Below are 21,983 nucleotides of genomic sequence, written 5' to 3' on the forward strand. Positions count from 1 at the left end.
TGAAAAGAGGAGAAATGAGGAGAGGGGGGGAAATCAATAAAATAGTCTAGTGGCACAGTGGCAGACCCGCGCGCACACACGCACACACACACACGCACGCACACACACGCACACACATGCACACACACGCACACACGCACGCACACACACAGGCTTCATGTAAAGCTTATGATAACCATAGATAGAAAATGCGTTTGTGTCTCTGTGAATGCAATTGTGTGTGTGTGTGTGTATGTGGTAGAAGTAAGAGTGAATGAGTGTGTGTGTGTAAGAGAGAGAGACAGAGAGTTTGTGAGTGTGTGTGTGTGTGTGTCGTGTAAGAGAGAGAGAGACAGAGTTTGTGTGTGTGTGTGTGTGTGTGTGTGTGTGTGTGTGTGTGTGTGTGTGCGCGTGTGTGTATGTGTGTGTGTGATTTCCTCTTTGTAATGGGCAGCATGAATCCATTTCCAGTCCATTCGCGGCTCAACAGCAAATTACTCACAGTCTCCCACACAGTGAACACACACACAATCTTGGGCCAATTCAAGGGACTCAACAAGGCAATTTACAGCCAGAAGTTAGGGCTCTGGACAACCAGCCCTAAAACGCTTTCAGAAATCGGGCATTGGACCTTAGATTTACAGGTGAGGGTTGCTCTTAAACGTTTCACAAGTCACATCTTTTACCATAACAGGGTAAAAGATCAGAAGATAAAAATGGAAACTTTCCGTGATGGCCTCAGGTGGACGTATCCTGACACCTGTCTTATTTGATCTAGGTTTTGCTCAAGGTTGCTTTCAGTTCAAAGGGAGTTTGGTCACCGTTACCTATTTGCTTGCTCTAAGAGCTTCACACCTTGTGCTCTAAAGTGCCTTGATACGACGGCAATTGTCATTAGCAAATTATAAATGAATAGCATGGTGTTGAAAGTTGAATTGAATAAACTGATGGAGAGCAGTTTTCTATGTTGTCGTAATTGTTTCTGTTCTGCATGCCTATGACTGGGGAGGTCTAGAACACAGAGGCAGAACACAGGGAGCACAGCCAGATGGACAGAATGGATGGAGCAGGACGAAGGAGTGGGAGAGAGGGAGAGAGGAAGCACAAAGGAGGAGAGTGCGAGCGAGGGAGTGGACTCTTATCCATCCTGATCAATACTGAAACACTAAATCTGATGAGGGCACGACTCTTCAATTCTCTGTGTGTGTGTGTGTGTGTGTGTGGTCAACACATTAACATGCACACCAACAAAATAGGACCACAGAGTTAGAGAGGAAAAGGAGATAATAGTCAAGCATGAGAGAATAAGAGGAAAGGACAGGAGAGTGAACAACAGAATGGACAGATGAGTGAGAGAGAGAGAGAGAGAGAGAACACATGTAAGAGCATGCACGGGAAGAAAGGGAGGAGAGACAAGAGAGAGGAGAGCAGAGGGGAGGAGTGGAGTGGGAGGAGTGGAGAGAACAGGAGAGGAGGAGGAGGAGGAGGAGGAGGAGGAGGGGGGTTGGTGTGATATACGCGCTGACGGCCCGTGCTTTACAGCTTTCTTAATTCAGCTCCTGCTACTATTAATGTGCTTAATGTTGAGATTATATCTCTTTTCTGGTGGCAGGGCAGATTTACGGTGGCCATTTCTCCAGCGAGTCCCACCCACCCCCCCAACCCCACCTCCACGCCAGCCCACCAATCACCCGCAGGCCTGATCCTGCTGACTACACACTCCTGCAAGGCATGCTGGGAGCTGGGGGTCACCCTAGTCCCCCTGGGGCTGAGGGGCAAGTAAAGAGGTCGTGACTGGAACAGGGTGTGTGTCTGCGTGTGTGTGTGTGTGTGTGCGCGTGTGTGTGTGTGTGTGTGTCTGAGAATGTCTGTGCACACGCACGTGTGTGTGAGTGTGTGTGTATGTGTGTGTGTGTGTGTCTGTGTCTCACTACTTTGTTGGAGTGCTTGTGCTGGCATGTATGTATCATGGAATCTTATATCATCCAATGAAAATTGCCCACTTAGAGATTGCTGTCTTAACCACTGGTAGCCACTTGCCAAATTCTAAGAGATTAAACAGAGACTATCACTGGCAAGAACACGACCAAGATTAGGCGCATCAAAATATATCATCAATCCATATGAGACGTTTCCTTCAGGTTACCCATCAGAAACGATGCATATGAACACCTGGTTAACCAGCAGTGCTTGGGTTTGATCAATTCCATAAACATCATCACTGGATAAACATCATCATTTGGAGACCCGAGGCTACATCATGTGCACAGGTGAGAACACCTTTAGGACAGGGGCAGAGGCGGAACACGGAGAACATCGTCAGCACAGGCAGAGCTGACATCAGCACAGGTAGTGGCACAGTGTGGCCGAGCGCACGTGTCGACACAGCAAAGAGGGCGGACACGACAGAGGTCAACACAGGTGGGAACACCGCTGATATCAGCAGCACAAGCAAAGGTCAGGTGGGCACAGAGAGGACCCAGTCACCCAGTCAGACTCTCTCTCTCGCTCTCTCTCATTTCTCTCACTCTTTCTTTCTTTCTTTCTTTCTTTCGTTCTTTCTCTCTCTCTCTCTCTCTCTCTCTCATTTCCCTCTAATATTTCACACAGCGCAGCGTCATGGCGCCTCAAATTGAAAATGCCATAGTGAATCAATATTAACTGCAGGAGCAGTCAATGAGCGGCGATCCGTCATCAGCCTCAGGCCACAGGGGCAGGCCCCCTCCAGCTGGGTCTCTCTATTAAACATTCACTTAACATACACCTAACATACTCTCAACGTATATTAACATACTTAAAACATACCTCCAACACACTTAATATACACTTAGCATTGTGTAATTAAAACATGCACATGACACACTCCAAACATGCACTAATCTTCATATGCTAAACATACAGAGGATATACACTTAACGTATCCTCATCATGCTACTCTCAATGTACACTAATCATACTTGTACACAACATGCACTCTGATCACTCAACATATGCTTAACATATGCGTAACATTAGGGATGCCACTGCAGAACACTGGATCAAAGGAAAATCACGATTTCATGAAATCACTATTTATTGCATGTGTAGTGTTCACAGCACTCATTTACCTGATAAACTATATGTGTAAACTGAGATTGTAATTTTAGTATGATTAATTGTGCAGCCCTACATATGCATACACGCCCTAAGCATAGCTACTCTTAACAGACTGATCACAAAAGTGATAATCAACTATATCCGACATATCCAGAAACTCAAAGACATGTAGTTACATAGCAGTACAGTAATGACACAGTGAACACGGATTTCCTACACTCTCTAACCCCCTCTCTCCCTGACTCTAAATTAAATAACACTCTAAATGCCCTCTCTTTCCTTCTCCTCCTCTCTTTCTGCCCTCTCTTCCCTTCTCCTCCTCTCTTTTTCTGCCCTCTCTTCCCTTCTCCTCCTCTCTTTCTGCCCTCTCTTTCCTTCTCCTCCTCTCTTTCTGCCCTCTCTTCCCTTCTCCTCCTCTCTTTCTGCCCTCTCTTCCCTTCTCCTCCTCTCTTTTTGCCCTCTCTTTCCTTCTCCTCCTCTCTTTTTGCCCTCTCTTTCCTTCTCCTCCTCTCTTTTTGCCCTCTCTTCCCTTCTCCTCCTCTCTTTTTGCCCTCTCTTTCCTTCTCCTCCTCTCTTTCTGCCCTCTCTTCCTTCTCCTCCTCTCTTTCTGCCCTCTCTTTCCTTCTCCTCCTCTCTTTTTTTCCTCTCTTCCCTTCTCCTCCTCTCTTTCTGCCCTCTCTTTCCTTCTCCTCCTCTTTTCTGCCCTCTCTTTCCTTCTCCTCCTCTCTTTTTGCCCTCTCTTTCCTTCTCCTCTCTTTCTGCCCTCTCTTCCCTTCTCCTCTCTTTCTGCCCTCTCTTTCCTTCTCCTCTCTTTTGCCATCTCTTCCCTTCTCCTCCCTTCAAATTCTCTAAATCTCTCGCTGCCTCTCTGGAGTCTCTGCCCTCCGCACTAAATCAAAGGAATGAAGTTCGATTCATTTGCTTAATAGGAGCATTGAATGTGTGGGGATAGACACCTGATTTACAAGGGATATCTCTACCACGTCTAGTCTACACACCCTCAGTTCTCTCTCTCTATCTCTACAACTCTCTCTCTCTCTCTCTCTCTCTCTCTCTCTCTCTCTCTCTTTCTTCCTCCCTCATCATTCTCATCTTCATCTCTATTTATCACTCGTTCTGTCATTCTTCTATGACTCTCACCTTCTGCTCTCTCTCCATCATTTCATGCCAGAGGATAAATAAAGAAAGAGATGGACAGCAAAGAGGATGGCATTATGTTGTGTGTGTGTGTGTGTGGATAAATTAGTGTTTATGACTATATGGTCGTAATGGACTGTAATAACCAGAGGACGAGCGCTCCCCCTTTCCTGCTCCTTATAGCAGGAGTAGATAGGAGGCTTATCTCCTGCCCCATGTGTTAAAGGAGCACTTACATGACACATGCAGGACTGGAGTATGGGAGATGCAGGAGAGCAAAAGAGCAAAGAGAAAGAGAGAGAGAGAGAGAGAGAGAGAGAGAGAGAGAGAGAGAGAAGAGAGAGAAAAAAAGACAGAGCAAGAGCAAAAAAGGCAGAGCGGGGGGTTGCTGAGTAGACAGAATGCTGAGTGTGTGTCGCCATGACAACCGGTGAGGCGGGTGAGCGGGCGGGTGTGTCTTGTCCGGCGTCTGACCTGGCTGACTGGACTCTCCTGGACCTCCATGAGCGGGCCGTACTGGGGTGGGGCTGGTGTGGGAGCGCGTGCCAGCGCCTGGCATCAATCCGGTAGCGCGTTCGGACCCGACTCGGGGCAAGGTGAACAGCAGGGCCTGAGGACAAAGACGAGGAGAAGAGGGAAGCAACCCAAACAAGAGATTTAGTCTGAAACAGAAACCAAAAGGACACACACACACAGACACACACACTCACACACTCCCACAGTCATATCTCTCTTACGCTCACACACACACACACACACGACACAAGGGAACATGCGCTGACTACACACACACTCCTCAGCGCACTCGCAGCCACCCTTACAACTTCTCTGACAGGCGCTCTTTTTAACAAGGCTCGCCGAGGAAAATGAAGGAATAACAAAGGCAGAATTTTTATGAGTCTAATAAATCATTTCCACTGTCGCCTCCCCTGTGTCCCCACACTTCTCTTCACCTCTCATTCATCCTATCATTTCACACATTCATCAGCCGACGCCAGCCAGGAGCCATTTATTTATTTACTTATTTGTCTATTTGTCTCCCTCTCTCTCGCTCTGTTCATCCATCCTGGAGTGGAGATGAGGCTTCTCACTAGCTCATGGCAGCCACGCTCCATCTGCGTAAAGGATGGAAGAGTCCGGAAGCAGACTCGTGCCAAATATATATGAACTTCAGCTACCTTTTATCAGACACAAGGCACACTGAAATCCATCGTGCCAGAGAAGCACGGTTTGACTCTGTTCACTGTTAACAGTACTCACTACTCACAGTTAATATCCAAGGAGAAAGCAGAAATGTAACCCAGTAAAAGGAATTTGGGAATAAGGAAAAGGATTTGGTTTGTTGCTTCAAAAAAAATGAAAATGAACATAAAAAAATACTCGAATCAAATATTTGGCCACGAGTACACAACCCTACAGGAAGATAGGTCTGTATCACAGCGAGAAATTCATCTCCCAAGAATTTACTGGTGATGGACAGAAGAATGGGACCTCCCGTTTACCAAGGATTTATGCATACATGAGTGTGGCTTTCTATGTGACTATGTGAGCTTCCCCGAGTGCACCTGTGTGAGCGATCATGTGTGTGTGTCTGTGGGAGAGGTGGGGGGTGGTTGTAGGGGATTAGTTGGCTGGCTTGAAGTGCCTTTCTTTTCCGCAGCAGTCATCTGTATTGTAGTCAGAGCTATTTGGGCCTCCCTGTAGATGACTAATAGGGCTTGTCAACACAGCCAGCAGCTCCCACTGCCTTCTCTCTCTCTATCTATCTCGCTCTCTCTCTCTCTCTCTCTCTCACACACACACACACATACACATACAAGCACATTGGAGGCAGTGGTTCAATAGCCCTGTCAGTGAGCATCAGGTAAAGTGGAATAGTACAAAGAGTGTGAGTGAGTGTAGTGTGTGTGAGTGAGTGTGTGTGTGTGTGTGAGAGTGAGAGAGTGTGAGAGAGTGAGAGAGTGAGAGAGAGAGTGAGAGTGAGAGTGAGAGTGAGAGTGAGAGTGAGAGTGAGAGTGAGAGTGAGAGTGAGAGTGAGAGTGAGAGAGAGAGAGAGAGAACACACAAGCATTTAAAGGAATGACTGCACGTGTGAGACAGGTCAGTATTGATGAATATTTCAATGAGTGTGTGAGTAAGTGTGTGTGGATAGAAGTGAATGTATACACATGTTTCTGTGAGCATGTGTGTGTGTGTGCGTGGACCTGTCAGAGGGCTATTAGGAGAAAGATTGAGACCCCGTTGGGTCCAGACCCAATGAAGCAACACAAGCTGCTGGACTTTACGACCAGGAGTGGCCCATCCATCGCTCACTGACACACATCCCCCACTCGTCAGAAGACCTTTGAGAGAGGGAGTGTGTGTCTGTGTGTGTGTGTGTGTGTGTGTATGTGTGTTCCCCAGAGCTTGCACACACCCAGAGGTAAATGGTTTCAGAGTAGCACAAGATGATGTCTTCTTAAGGCCATCTGAGATCAACCAATCACGTTTCCTTTCTAAAATAGCAGTGGGGAGTGTTTGAATGGAAGCCTCAGTCATTTAACTTAATGCATCCCTTAATGTCTACAGCTAATCAGCTATTATCGTAGCCTTACATTCTGCATGCTTTTCCTCTCAGCCTACACACCTTAAGAGCCAACCCAAAGCAATGATCACCTCTCAGTCTCCACATCCCTGAAGTGCAATGCACAACGCCCAACCCTACATTTGGTCTAGATCTGATCTCCCCTTACATCAGGCCACAACATACAGTGTGAAGAGCCAACCTCGACTTTCAACATCTGCCATCTAAAACCTTAAGTCCATCTATAGCCTCGGATTCAAATGCTTCATCTCCAGGACACCACTACTCAGGTCTCATCAACAGCCATCTAGCAATGTAATCACCTCCTCTTCAAACTACCTTTGACATCCAGCATCTCATGCCCAACCCCTGTCTTATCGTACCTCCTGCGTCCTGGCCCTGCATCTGACCTCTACCATTTTCTCTACAGCTCCTTCCATCTTTACTGATATAGCATGCAGTGGCACTTCTCTGAGGGCAAGCTGTGCCAGTGATGGGCCTACCAGCCCAAATCACTACTTACAGTGCAGATACCTAATGACAAGCCTAATCTCAGGTCTTGGGTTGCGGGAGTCTACTCAGGGTCATGCGGGGTCTAGCCCATGTCCCATTGAGTGTCTCATCCATAGATGCTGTCTTGCTCCCTACAGGGCATTGAGATGACGAGGGTGTGACGTGTGGAAGCTATCGTCCCCGATCCGCTTAGGGGCTCACTCATCGGCGGGCGGCCCGACCGTCCCTATGTCCGCCCGGTGCCAACCCGCCCGCTTGCCTGCCATCATGGCAGCCATCCTGTGCCACGTCTGACAGCTCTCTGCCAGCTCGCGGCTCTGCCATTCGGCGCTGTGGCGTCGCTGTCAGCTCATTCATCTTATCAGCGACAGGACACTGAGGCCCCAGGGACCCCCGCGTACACTCTCCGCTTCAGCCCCCAAATCCTCCAGGGGCTCATCTTCTACCCCCACACCCACCTATGCATAACCCCCGACAGGAAGGTGCAGCTGTAATGAGCAGCCCCTCCCCCCACACACACACACACACACACACACACCCTCCACATACACACCCTTCTAAATGAGCGACACACCCCACTAGTGTCAATTAAGTCTCACAGCGCAAGACTACATGGACGTCCAACCGGGAAGCAGCAGTTCCACAGCCCTTTCCTCGGAGATGAGCGGATATCTTGACGGTTATGACAGAGAGAGACGGGGCTTAGAGCCGGCAGGCAGATGAGCTTCACGAAGGAGGATTTGAGGACACATCGGGGTAGAACGCCACTTCAAGCAGCGCTCACTTGCTCCTTCGCAAATCTGACACCTCAGTGAGAGCCCTGTTCATTCACTTAATAATCAATCGGTTGTGATGGGCTAATGAACCAACGGACTGGCCACGGTTTACGCCATTTGGCACCAACAATTCAAAATCATGCAAAAAAAGTTCACAACCCTTAGTGCCACATGCTGTTGCGTTCCCTCCAGTCCAGTCACGGCCGGAGTCATTATTAGTTGCTCCTTGTTTGTCCACTGGTGACGGGTTTACTTGGAGATGATAATTCCCTAAAGGTGTTCTGACCTGGAGGTTGCAATACAAAAGTCCAGTCCAGAGATGCAGCTATGCACTTGCGGTCACCTTCAGAAAGGCCTTGAAACTCCAGATACTCCAGAAACATAAACAAATGCCACTGCGGACTGTAGGTTGTGACTGACATGACCACCGAGGTACGTATACGCAAAATGTGCGTGTGCATGCTAAGGTCATTCCTGAAGTCAATAGCTCTGTCGAGTCACTCTAATATAAGTATGAGTGATGTGATGCATGCGTGCGTGCGTCTGGGCACTTGTGTGTGATGAGTGCGGGACTTCAGTTAGGTCAGTTAAAGGTTAAGTGGCATGGGCCCACGTTTCAACCTAAACCATCAGAGGATTCTTTACCCGCAATCTCCTACACACCAAATCCCTTAGGGGCAACCAGGGGCAGGTGCATGTGTGTTTATCTGAGCGTGTGTATGTGTGTATGTGCGTGTGTGTGTGTTTGTGTCCCGCGAGTATGTATAGGCTCGGTATGCGGACGCTTCGTAAAGTGCAATGACAGCCCCTATAAAGTTGAGTGATGTGCCCCTTGCGCATAAGGAGTTGGAGACGCATGAGTGACGCGCTCATGTAGCCTCTTAAAACACTTCATCTGCCAGCCAGGGCTCCTCGCCGTCTGTAACGGCAGCCACACGAAACCCACCCGGGGCAAGGTTCTGGTTGCACAACATCATTCATCATTTCGCCATGAAAATGGACCTCCACCCTCCCCGCCCCACCCTGCCCCTTCCAAAATGTAGGCTCAGGCGATCCCCTTCTCGGACCCGGAGAGCGCGGTGACTGACTGATTGATTGGGTGAGTGACACGACTGAGTGACCACAGGCCAGCCAGTCCCAGACTAGACCAGGCCTCAGCACCCACTATGAGGATTCATTTTACCACTTCCAGAATGGGAGAGGAGAGGAGAGGATAAGAGAGGAGAGTAGAGTTGAGAATTACTGGAATTCGGGACCACAGTACTGCCGAAACGTTAACCACACCATCTGTTCCACACTCTAGCTGCCAATCGCACCAGATCTAGGCTACCTCATCACGTCAACACCAGGCGACTGACTACATGATCTACTGCAGGAGCCTATATGATCAGGCTAGCTTACAGATGGGCCATTCTGTATCAAATCAGAAAAGGTTGTTGTTGTACCATCTCTGATTTTGTTTAGACCTTGTCTATATCACAAATGAATCCCACATTAGCCTATCTGATATGCAATGTTTAGGCATTAATATTAATATAATATAATATTCTAAAAAAGTCATATTTGGCTTTGGTCAAGTCATATTGAGAACATTTGTCTTCCATCCTACAAAGTTCCATTAAGATAGAAATCCTATTTTTTAAGATATGAATGCCCCCAACATGGCTTCCAGGATGAGGCATTTGTTTATAGTGTAGCCTAATAACAAAAAAAAAAAAAAAAAAAAAGCGCGAAAAAAACATGAACATGAAAACGTTTAAATGTAATAAGAATATTGCAAAGGTGTAATAAGGTCCACATGGGGCCACTCACTTCTTCCTAGTGCATTTGTACTTCAATTTAAAATACTAGTGATGCAACAGTATATTTCAATGCCCTGTAATGTACGCCCTGTTTTGCTTTTATTTGTATTTTTGAGTTTTTATTTGTCTATCTTTACTGCTTTATTTGTTTGTTTTTTGTGTGTGCTACCATGTCACTTTTGGAGAAAATGTATTAATTAAAAAAAGATTGTTTTAGGACCTTTTTTGGGAACATTATAAGAAACTTTGAGTAAAATCAAGAGTCAATTTGAGACAATTTCCTGGATTATGTTAGCCTGAAAGCCAGCCCGAATTTAATACACACACCTACAAAACTTGAGGTCGGGAAATTGGGTCTGGCCTTGCTCCGATGACAAGCTTCTATGGCCATATGAAGATGTCCGGGCGGCAATGATGGACAGATGAGCAAACGGTGCCTATTCATTCATGGGACCTGAGTGCACTTCGGCTTGATTTTTTTTACAGCAAAAAACTTGTCGCTAGAGAAGCTAGACGTTTATATGTTGCTTTTGTGTCTGTTGTACAAGATACTGACAGCGCAATAACAGCGATTAAGGCATTTGTCGAGAGAAAGGATGTTTTGGTTGTTGTCCCTACAAGATTCATGGTAGGCTATTTCGTTACTCTGATTGGTTAGGTGGTTGGTTAGGCTATCCAACTGTGTGCAGAGGCATTTCCCCCCCTGTATCGGTTGAAACACACCATAATCACGTCCCAATCAGGGTTCCCACTCTAAGTCAAATGTAAAATTCCATGATGTTTGCCTGACTTAAAATCTGAATTTCCATGACTTACTATATAATTAATTGTACAATATACCGACCCATGATTTCAGAGCAGCCATGTAGCGTTCAAGAATCTTTTACTTCTTTAGACTGGGAGATGAATACATGGCCATTAAAAAAAATAAATGTGGGCTACACAAGCAAGCAGTAATGCTAATAACCAGATATACTCCAATTTTGCGTGTAAATAATTTAATTAATGTATTATTTTTGGCAAGTACTTTTTAAACTGCTACAACAAAATTCCCTGATTTTCCATGACTTTGTCCCCAAACTGACTTTCCATGTCTGGAATAGACTTTCCAAAATTCCATGATATTCCAGAAATTCCATGACCCGTGTGAACCCTGCCCAATACTCCAGTTCCAGATTCATATTCTAAATAGAATTGAGCTCTGGCTACTTCAGGATAGGACTCCATCTGATCTGACACAGAGAAATGCAAGTGTAGCTTACAAAAATCACCTCCTCCGTGTTAACCTGCTAACTTGATCTGGTAGAAATGTGACACTCCCAAACACAGTGAAAAATCTCACTTGGGACACTTTTCCAGTAACCTGGTGTGCTTCTCTCTGCATTGCAATCAGGTGATATAGTAAGGCTTATACTGAGGCATTTATTATACTTGTGAAAGACAGAGTGGGTTAGGTCATTAGAAACAGTTATGGAGAAGATGTGCCACATTATGTTAGTGACAGGGGTCCCATCACCATGAAAACCGGAGAGGTGTCACCTCAGGTGGGTCGTTAAGAGCAGAATGCCATGAAAGGGGATCTGGGACGGGCTGCAAAACCACCTCCCCACCCCCACCCCGAGATGGGTGCAATCTGCACCCCTAAAATAGCAGCGTCCGCTCCTCTGCATTGAGGACACTGCTCTCTCTCTCTCTCTCTCTCACACTCACACACACACACACACAACCGCTGACATTATCAGTACATTACGCTCTGACAGGGTTTCATGGTATAAAAAATAAAGTAGGCTATGTGAACAGATTCACACGTGCACAGACACCAAGTCATCAAGCCAACTGGGGGCTGAGGACTTGAATTTACTACAGCATAGGGGTGTAAAGGTATACTTGTTTGTACCCAACCGCTTAGGTACAGGACCTTAGGTTAAATACAGATGCGTACCAAATATACAGAATGCAGTCTTTAACAGTAATCAACAGTAGGCTTTTTGTTGTGTGTGGGCCATGTTTCAAATTGAAGTTCCCACACAAACATAGCTCCCATCAAATACACTTAAAAAACAACTATTGGGATTGAGGGTGAGGGTGGTGGTGGTATCTGTGTGTGTGTTTGTGTGTAAGGGGTGGCTTAAATAGAGATAAAGACCTGGAAATCAATATTTTCCCTCACCTCAGTCTCCCAAAGGACCCGGGAAACCAAACACTCCTGACAGCCGACAAACTGACCATTCCCATTGCGCACCCCACTAGGGAAATGCCTGCCATCTATCTTACTTTAAGGGTCTGTGTGCACATGTGCTCACATGTGAGCATGCCTGCGTATTTGTGTGTGAATATGTGTGTGTGCGTGCGCGTGTATGTGTTTATGAGTCTTGGACATACACAAACTTGTTTTATATGGATTGCAACAGTGTTGCAACTCTGTAAGCAAGCCAAATGCAAAAAGACTAACAAAGTACTGCTCCATTTCTGCAATAACAGGTAGTGTATCCATTAACCCATAACCACTGGTGCATAAAGGATGAATAGCACAAGCATTCTGTGTTTGATCAGATCTGTCTAAATGTGCAACATACTTCCATCAATGTTTGGATCTGTAGGTCATCCAATTGGATATAATTTTCTCCTGTGTCTAAATAAAAAGCATTAAAATACGTGTGTGTGTGTGTGTGTGTGTGTGTGTGTGTGTGTGTAAGATAAGCAAAGTTGGTGGATCTTACAATTGATTATTTGGAGAAACTGCATATAGCCATGCAACATCCAAATGTATGTAGCCTACATCTTCACATGCCATTCTTACAGAGCTATCAGGGCACAGAATAGCAGTCCTCTCAGGTAACTGCCCTCTGATAATTCACAGCATTGCAGAAAGCCACCAGTGGGTACTGTACATACGACAGGTCACCACCATGGCGCCACAGCAGTGGACTTGCACTGAATTGATCAACACTGCAAATGCAAGTGAATCCCAACATGGCCAAAGCCTGAGCGCGAGCAGGAGAGACATGGAGACTGAAATGGAGAGAGGAAAGAACTCCATGACACAGAATACATATATCTGTATGTGTATGTGTGGGTGTGGGTGTACGTGTACGTGTATGTGTGTCTGTGTGTGTTAGTGTATGTATGTGTGTATATGTGTGGGTGTACGTGTGTGTGTGTGTGTATGTGTGTGTGTTAGTGTACGTGTGTGTGTGTGTGTGTGTGTGTCTGTGTGTGTGTGTGTGTGTGTGTAAGTGTACGTGTGTGTGTGTGTGTGTTAGTGTACGTGTGTGTGAGTGTATATGTCATGCACAAGATGTGATGTGCGATACAAGATATAAGTGTAAAAATAGCCTGATCAGGCGTGAGCGCTTGGAACACGGTGACACGAGACGGTGCTGTAATCCCAGCGATCCGCGAGGACCCTAGGACCGCAGGATGACCTGACCTCCCGCTGCCACCTCCCGCCACCGCTAACAGCTCACAGATCACAAGCAGCAGGGGAGCAAAAACACACAGACAGAGAGAGACAGAGAGCAAGAGAGAGAGAGAGAGAGAGAGAGAGAGAGAGAGAGAGAGAGAGAGAGAGAGAGAGAGAGAGAGAGAGAGAGAGAGAGAGAGAGAGAGATTTTGAATTGCGCTTTATTGTACAACAGTCTTAACAACTCAAGGTCACGTCAGTCACAGCTCAAAAAAAGTAAAATAACTGGGCCTTACACAAAAGCAGAACAAAATTCTATCTCCTCATTAATCACAGAGCATATTGCACCTCCATAACACCATTTATCAACAAATGTTTCAAGAGTTTGCATATGTTTGTAGAAGTAATAATCAGTCAGCACACTAGATTTGACCAATCTTGAGAAAACATTTACAACATCAGCATCTAGATTGGTGACCCTTTTGTTTCTCCTGCTTATGTAAATGGCCATTTTTGCTTGGCCCAAAAGGAAATTAATCAACTGACATTTTACTCTGTGTGACCGGGTATATTCAAAACCAAAAACAAATATTTGCAAAGAAAAAGCTTCATCAAAAACTTAAAAAAGGCCTTCTAAAACCCTAAACAAAGGTGACAACCTCAAACATTGCGAGAAACAGTGAAACACTGTCTCCCTCTGAAAGCAAAAAGGGCAGTCCTGACAAACCCCTGGGTTTATGATGGACACAAACGCATTAATTGCAACAATACCATGGAGAACTCTCCACTGCAAATCACAGACTTGTTTCCTCAACGGTGGTTTATAGAGTGCCCTCCATTCAGGTTTTACAGTATCATCTAGACCCAGAACATTTCGCCAAGGAGTGTCAACTCTTGCATTCAATTTCTGTTTGTTTAGAACAATAACACACATTTTGTACAGAGGTTTACTGCAAAAGTCATCCAAAACAATCTCTGTTCGTTCTTTATTCTCCAAAATAACCCCTGCACAGTCACCCAGTTTTGGCCTAACACATACATTGAGAAAAGGATCCTCCTGATCAGGAGGGTCTAACCCCAAACAGTACTGTTTTAGTCTTTCACATTCCTCAGCCGTGGGAGTGCCTTCCACCTACCCAACAGTTTGTTGATGACACTTATGGACCTTATCCCTAGGCTAATGCTAGTTCCTCAGAACAAACCAGATCAGGCCCTGCAATGTCCACTAACTGTCTAATCTTGACAACACCAGAGTCACATAGTATCCTTGTCAGTGTGGGGTTCTCACTCCCAGCGATGTCAAATCGGGAGCCATAAACCAAAGGCTCTTCCAGAAGCCAATGCAGTGACGTGTTAGTTCCAGTTCTTTGCATATTGAAAAAGTTCAGGATAGCAAACAGTCCTCTGTAAAAAGACGGCAATGCTGATACATTCAGTCTCTTAGTATCCGTCCAGAAAAGTGTTTTGTCCAATCCCAATCCTCCTGTTGTCCTGGCGATTACACTGCCAAAGGCCTCCAAATCAGATCTTGTGGACCTGTAAGGTACCTTTGCAGAAACGCAAGACGGAAGGCTGCGGCTCTGCTAGACAACTGCACAAGCCCTTGCCCTCCCTCATCTTTAGGCAGGTACAGCATGCTCTGGGGTAGCCAGTGCAGATTGTCCCAAAAAAAATCAACTAATAGAGCTTGAATGGTAGCTAAAAAGTCTGTTGGAGGATCAATACAGGCTAATCTGTGCCACAGAGAGGAAGCAGCAAGGTCATTGGCGATAAGAACACGCCCCCTGTAGGAAACGTGTGGAAGGATCCATTTCCACCTGTTTAATCGGCCCTTAATTTTCTCCAGAACCCCCTCCCAGTTTTTCCTCATGGTGTCCTGATCTCCCAAATAGACTCCTAGGTACTTAAGTCCACCCCTTTTCCATTCAAGGCCAGTAGGAAGCCTTAGCTGTACCCCTGACCAGTCCCCAAAAAGAAAAGCATCACTTTTGTTCCAATTCACCTTTGCAGATGAAATCAAACCAAAGGTGCCTATTATGTTGGTTAACATGTCAATATCCTTTTGCTCACTGACCATCACAATTAAATCATCAGCATAGGCTGAAACCTTAAACACATCGTGACACAAAGGCACTGAAAACCCAGAGAGCTTAGCCCTCAGCTTATTTAACAGGGGTTCAATGGCTAATGCATCCAGCATTCCAGATAGAGAACAACCTTGTCGCATACACCCCTTTGAACTCTGAAGGGAGCGCACAAACCACCGCTGATCTTCAAGACACTTTCAATATTACAATACAGGGCCTGGATCATTGCTATAAAATTCCTACTAAAACCAAAGTGTGTCAGGACTTTCCACAGATAAGCATGCTCAACGCGATCAAAGGCCTTCTTTGGTCTAAAGAGATGAGAGCTGTTCTGAGACCAAGTAGATTGGAGACGCCTAAGACACCCTTGACTAGTTGGATATTATCAAAGATGGACCGCCAGGTACACAGTATGTTTGATCTATGTGTATAACCTCTGCCATGACCTTCCCCAATCTAGTGGCCAAAACTTTAGAAAAAAATCTTGTAATCTGTAGAGAGCAGAGCTTACTGGACGCCAGTTCTTCAGCTCGCTCAGATCGCCTTTTTTTGGTAGTAAGGTGAGCACTGCTCTCTTACAAGATAGTGGTAACTCCCCCCTACCTAAACATTCAGTGAGCACCTCTTGAAAGTCCTCACCCAGAACTGGCCAAAAGGCCTTATAGAACTCAACAGACAAGCCGTCAATACCTGGTGCCCGCCCATTCTCCATAGCCATAAGGGCATTGTGAAGCTCCTCTAAGGATATATCTTCACCAAGCATCGTGACTGAATCCTCGCAAAGTGTGGGTGAATTCTGAAAAAAAAAAAATCAGCCTCCACATCTGGGTGTTCATTGTGCTCATTTTTGTACAGATCAGCATAAAAGAGAACAGCTAGCTTCCGTATCTCAATCGTGTCAGTCACTAGGGTGCCAGACTGGGCCCGTAGAGCATGAATATATCTTTTTTGACCATTTTTCTTTTCAAGATTGAAAAAGAACTTGGAGGGAGCATCCATCTCTGAGATGTTTCTGAAACGTGATCTAATCAATGCGCCTTGAGCTTTGAGCCGTATTAGTTCAGATAATGCCACCTTCCTTGTGTTGTAAGCCTCAGTGTACTGCCCAGTACCAGATGTTCCCATCAGGTTCTGCATTTCAATTATGTCAACTTCAAGGTTCTTGAGGGACATGGTTATGCCTCTTGTGACATTGCAAGTGTAACCTTGGCAGAATTGTTTAATTTTAGTTTTTGTTATATCCCACCACTGAGACAGTGAGGAGTAAAGCTCCTTGTCTGCCTTGAGTATATTCCAGAGATAAATAAAACATTCTTTAAAATTGAAATCATCTAAAAGTGATGCATTGAAATGCCAGTATGCACTCTTGTGTTTAACATTACTTGCACTTATGTTACACATCACCATGCTGTGGTCAGAAAAACCAACAGGGTGAATGGTACGAGATCTAAATTTGTTCATATGATGTCTAAAAGTATAAAACCGGTCAAGCCTAGCTAATGACATCGTGTTTCCCCTGTAGTGCACCCAAGTGTACTGCCTCTCACTTTGGTGCAGGCTCCTCCAAATATCGCATAAGTTACTCTCAACTATCACCTCAATGAGATGGCTACGTGAAACCATGTGGGGTTCAGCATGATTCCGATCAAGTCTTGCCTCTGTGCAATTAAAATCGCCGCCTAGGATAAGGAGTTCATTATCACTACAGTTCTTCACTGAGGCATTCAACGTTTTAAGAAAAGCTACTCTATCTGTGGCGGAGGTCGGTGCATAAACACACATGAAAACAAAAACGTCATTCTCAAACGTAGCGTGTACTTTTAGAAGCCTCCCCTTAATCACTTCTTCAATGCTGTATGACAGGGGAATACAGCTGCATGAAAACAACAGTGCCACTCCAGCACTGTCAGACGTGTTATGGCTGAGAATAGTCAGCCCATTCCACTCTCTTGCCCAATCTGTAGCGTTATTGAGATCACTATGTGTCTCTTGTTAAAACACAACATCTGTTGCCTTTTGCTGTAAAAGCTCATAAATTTGAGCTCTTTTTCTAAAGTCCCTTCCTCCGTTAATGTTAAGGGTAGTAATCCTAATATTGTTCATATGTTCATATAAAGAAAGAAAGAGACAGAGAAAAAACACGGATGGAAGAGAAAGCTGCAGTTAATCCGCGAAAGTGCATCGCTATTTTCTTTCTTAAGTTTACCAATAAGTTTCCGTGAGACGGTGAAGTTCCCGGTCATCAAAGGCCCTTCCTGTCTATGATGACAGACATCGCTTTATAAACTGCATGCGGTCAAGGAAATGATCCTCGACTTCGAACCCCCCTTTTCCCTTTTGTTTCAGCCAAGAAATTACTAATGTCGCTAGCACTGTACATCACCATCACATTATCGCTACCAGACCAGGAAAACCTGCTCGAATCGGTGGAATAGCCATCACTGTCCGACTCGGTATAGTTAGCATGTTCTTTCTGTTTAGCCTGCTTTTTTGTGCTGTGATCATCGCTACGGTTAGATTTCCTTTTGGGTATTTTAAAAACAGTTGTTTCGGCCTCCATGTCACTACCATCTGACACGCACGGAGCAGTTTTACGGGCTACTTTTAGTTTCGGGTCTGAAGTTAGTAAGTGCGTTAACCCACCTGAGGCGGACGTAGGCCTACCCGCAGCAGCAGACGCACCACCAGGCTCACTCCCACTCGGCAAAGACTCTGACTCATCAGCCTTTTCCTCAACAGTCACATCAGACACAGCTGAGGCAATCGTTGGTGAAACCAATTAAAATGCAGACTCGGCTGCAGAGGATTTATCCTCTGTAACGATCGCCAGTACAGGCGCAATCGCCGGGGTTTTTTCGGTGGTTTGATCGGACTCAGTCACAGCGGACTCCTCCACCATAAACTCAGCCCTACCTAACACAGTAGTGGTGGATGTCCCCGCAAGCTCAGGCCTATCTGTCGAGACACCGAGCTGCTAGGCTCGGGTTGGTTATCCCCGACTGTGGCAGACTCCTCCGCCACAGACCCACCTGTCGTAGGTTCGCGCCTTTCGCACTGGCTGCTGCTGGCATTCGCCCTCCAGCATCCTCACTGTGAGGTTTAGAGGGGCACGCGCGAACAAGATGTCCTATCATCCCACAACCAAAACATTTCATGGCGGTATCAGATGTCACAACAACTATATAATAAGACCCGCAACGTTAAAACGGAAAGTCAAATTGAGCTCATCACCGCTGTCTAGGATCATAAACTTGTCTCCTAAAGGAGACAACATGCTTAAGTAATGGCGATTTGCAGCCAATTGGAATTTTCTTTGATTGGGGAAACAAGTTTACCATAACGCAAAAGCTCAGTGCTAATTAATCGGTCAGAAAGAAACGGGGAATATTCAAATGACAATCTTAGTCGAGGGCAAACTCAGGGGTACAACAGGATTGAACGCTATTAAGCACAACACCACTTTGACAATGTCATTTGCCTTGGCAATACGGTTTAGGAAAAACAACAACAGCATTCTTCATTCGCGGCTGATACAATATTACCGCGGACCCACAATTTCTCCAATGGCCAAACTACAAACCTCCACACTAACATCAGAGATCACCTTCACGCCGACGACGACGGTCAAGGCCTCAAATTCCATTGTTACACCCCGACCAGCTGTAAGCCGGGTGCGGGGGTTCTGCTTCACTTCCAACCCCAAAACAGTCAACCACACTAAGTCCCAACAATAAGATAAAAAACAATGATACAACACATATAAGGACAAACAAAAGATAGAGTTTTAAAGATAGCCACAGACGGCGTTCAGTCGTACTCACACTCACGGCACTCACGCAATCCCAGCATGCACTCGAGAGAGAGAGAGAGAGAGAGAGAGTTTTGTCCTGTCTTGGTTTTCTTATGCACGTGTACAGACAATGGTCTTGTATGGTTGTGACGTGCTGTCTGTGTGTGTGTGTGTGTGTGTGTGTGACGAAGTGTAACAATGTTTGTAATGTTTGTACATGTTTATATCATTTTGTATTTGTATTTTCTTTAATTATTATTATTCCTGTGAACGCTTTGGCAATGCATCATATGGTTTGTCGTGCCAATAAAGCATACTTGAATTTGAATTTGAGAGAGAGAGAAAGAGAGAGAGAGAGTGTGAGTGAGTGAGAGAGAAAGAAAGAGAGAGAAAGAGAGTGAGTGAGTGAAAGAGAGAGAGAGAGAGAGGGTGAATTAAATGGGCCTCCACATCTTGCCAAAATACATGCTTCCTTGTGCATTTCTGTATGTGTGTGGGTGTGTGTTGTCTTTATACAGATATCCTGCAATAATCACGAGAAGAAGGCAGACGAAGAAATGGAGAGAGAAAGAGAAAGAGAGGGAGAGGCATAAAGAGAGAGAGAAAGAGAGAGAGTATGCATGCGTGCGTGTTATACATACTGTATGTCCAGGTTGTGTTTACGTGCATGTGTACCTGGCTGTGTGTATACATATTTGTTACATACTGTACATGTTCAAGTTGTGTGTGTATTGGACATATTTTGTATGTACATTACATGTTCAGATTGTCTGTATACTGTGTGCATTTGTGAGTGAGTGTGTGTGTGTGTGTGTGTGTGTGTGTGTGTGTGTCGAATGCAGGCTTTTACCCCTCCCTCAGGTTACGATTCCATTCCTTTGCCGGCCGTCTGAGCAAATCTCACTAATTAAATCCGTTAGGCATTAATTATTCAGGGCGCCTGATCGATACTGCCACAGAAGGATTAGCAGTTATCTTAAAGCACTTCAACGGGGTAGAGCACACGCTGACAAACACAAACAATCATCCATAATTACACAAACATAATTACACACACACACACACACACACACACACACACACAGGGTTGAGAGGTTGGGAGAGGTTGGGGTGGTGGCATGTCATGACTGCAGATGGTAATTCAGAACGAGTGAGAAATCCATGGCACAACCCACAGCCCTGACACAGAACTCGCCTAAAGGACCTGCCAATGAGAAAAATAACTGTAACAATACCAAGGCCATCCTTACTAACCAATGAGGAAGTAAGTCTCTCAAATATATCATTTATGCTTTATTTCCACACCTTTAAAATGTGTTGTATTCTGGCTGTCAGTGTTTTTAATCAGCTGCGTTCTGAAAGTGATGCCCGACGACAACATCGTTCTTCATGTTACAGTGTGTGGTGTTGATGTTCGCGCCTCTCATGACCTGGAGTGATATTTAAAACTATAGCCTGCAGTTATCGTTCATCATGGCTGCTGCCTGGACATATGGGTCTTAAGTCCTCATCCAGTTCTGACCTCCTCCTCCTCTTCCTCCTCCTTCTCAAACCCTGACCAAAGTCGTGCTACTTTAGTGTCCCAGGCCTGCAGCACACGCCACCACCCGACAGCAGGTGCTCGGCCTGGGGTTAATTTGAGGAAGCACCTGTGGGGACTGGCAGGGGCGTCTGGACAGTTTGTTTGTGAGTGTAAATGTGTGTGTGTGTGTGTGTGTGTGTGTGTGTGTGGAGCTGGAGGACTGGAATGCCTGGCGGGCCAGAAGAGCCCCTGCAAAAAACAAAAACGTAACTGCTCTCTGGGGAGGTAGCAGAGAGGCACAGGGGACTGAACACATTATGGAGAGAGAGAGGGGGGGGGGGGGAGAGAGAGGGGGAGGTAAAGAGAGCCAGAGAGTGAAAGAGAGGTTTGGGTGAGGAAAAAAAGAGAGTGAGGAAGAAAATGGCAAGAAGGGAATGATGGAGAGAGTGGTCAAGAGAGATGGAGAGAGAGGGAGAGAGAGACAGAGTTTGTTTGTTTGTTTGTTTAATTTAAGACCATTTCCGCAACTAAGGCTATTTAATGGCCAGAGCACTGTGTGTTTAAACTTAAATATGTTTTTTAAAATCTATGCTAATAAGATATTCTAAAACCTTCAAAGGTGGGACCTTACTAAAAACATCAGCTATAGAATTTTGATGATAAAATTGTTGTCTTTTGGTTTTCAAGGCAGGGCAGAGAGAGACAGAGAGCAGAGATCAACAGGCTGGACTGCCAGTGAGAAAGGAAAGGCGTTGGATAACTCCCTGCTCCCAGAATAGCGCTGCAGGCAGCTTGAGTGGCCCATCAGACAGGCAGCCATGGAAAGTTGGGAGGGAGAGGAGTGGAGGCTTGGGTTTCTGTCCCCATGCAGGCCAGGGGCCAGGTGGGACAAGAGGGTGGGGTGGGGGTGGGGTGGGGGTTGAAGGGTTACTCTGGCCCCTGGGCAGTCTTGCAAACAGCCAACCCACCCACACCCCCCTCCCTCCTTTCCTATGACCAACAGCCTGTCAGTTAATTAGGAGAGTTTCATCAAGAAGAAGATAGGGTGGGGGAAAAGAAGAAGAAGAAGAAGAAGAAGAGAGGGGAAGAAGAAGAAGAAGAAAAGAGAAGGGGAAGAGAAGAAGAAGAAGAAGAAGAAGAAGAAGAAGAAGAAGAAGAAGAAGAAGAAGAAGAAGAAGAAGAAGAAGAAGAAGAAGAAGAAGAAGAAGAAGAAGAAGGAGAAGAAGATATAAATATAGCTGGGGCTCAAGTGGTGATCAGTGGTGACGGCTGGAGTCCAAATGGAGAAGTTACACAAGCTCTTCTCTGAAGCTAA

At 45.7% G+C, this 21,983-nt stretch overlaps 1 protein-coding gene across 1 annotated transcript in view; it reads right to left on the reverse strand.

Annotated features, from left to right (window-relative positions):
• The window catches only part of zc3h3 (zinc finger CCCH-type containing 3), a 46,315-nt gene that overhangs the window by 14,827 nt on the left and 9,505 nt on the right, over positions 1 to 21,983 (reverse strand). Inside the window, exon 4 of the mRNA XM_048252078.1 lies at positions 4,687 to 4,822. Coding sequence (XP_048108035.1) covers positions 4,687 to 4,822 — 136 coding nt within the window. The remainder of the gene's footprint in view (positions 1 to 4,686; positions 4,823 to 21,983) is intronic.

The sequence above is a fragment of the Alosa alosa genome, chromosome 9 (genome assembly GCF_017589495.1).
Source record: "Alosa alosa isolate M-15738 ecotype Scorff River chromosome 9, AALO_Geno_1.1, whole genome shotgun sequence".
In the NCBI taxonomy this organism is placed as follows: Eukaryota; Metazoa; Chordata; class Actinopteri; order Clupeiformes; family Clupeidae; genus Alosa; species Alosa alosa.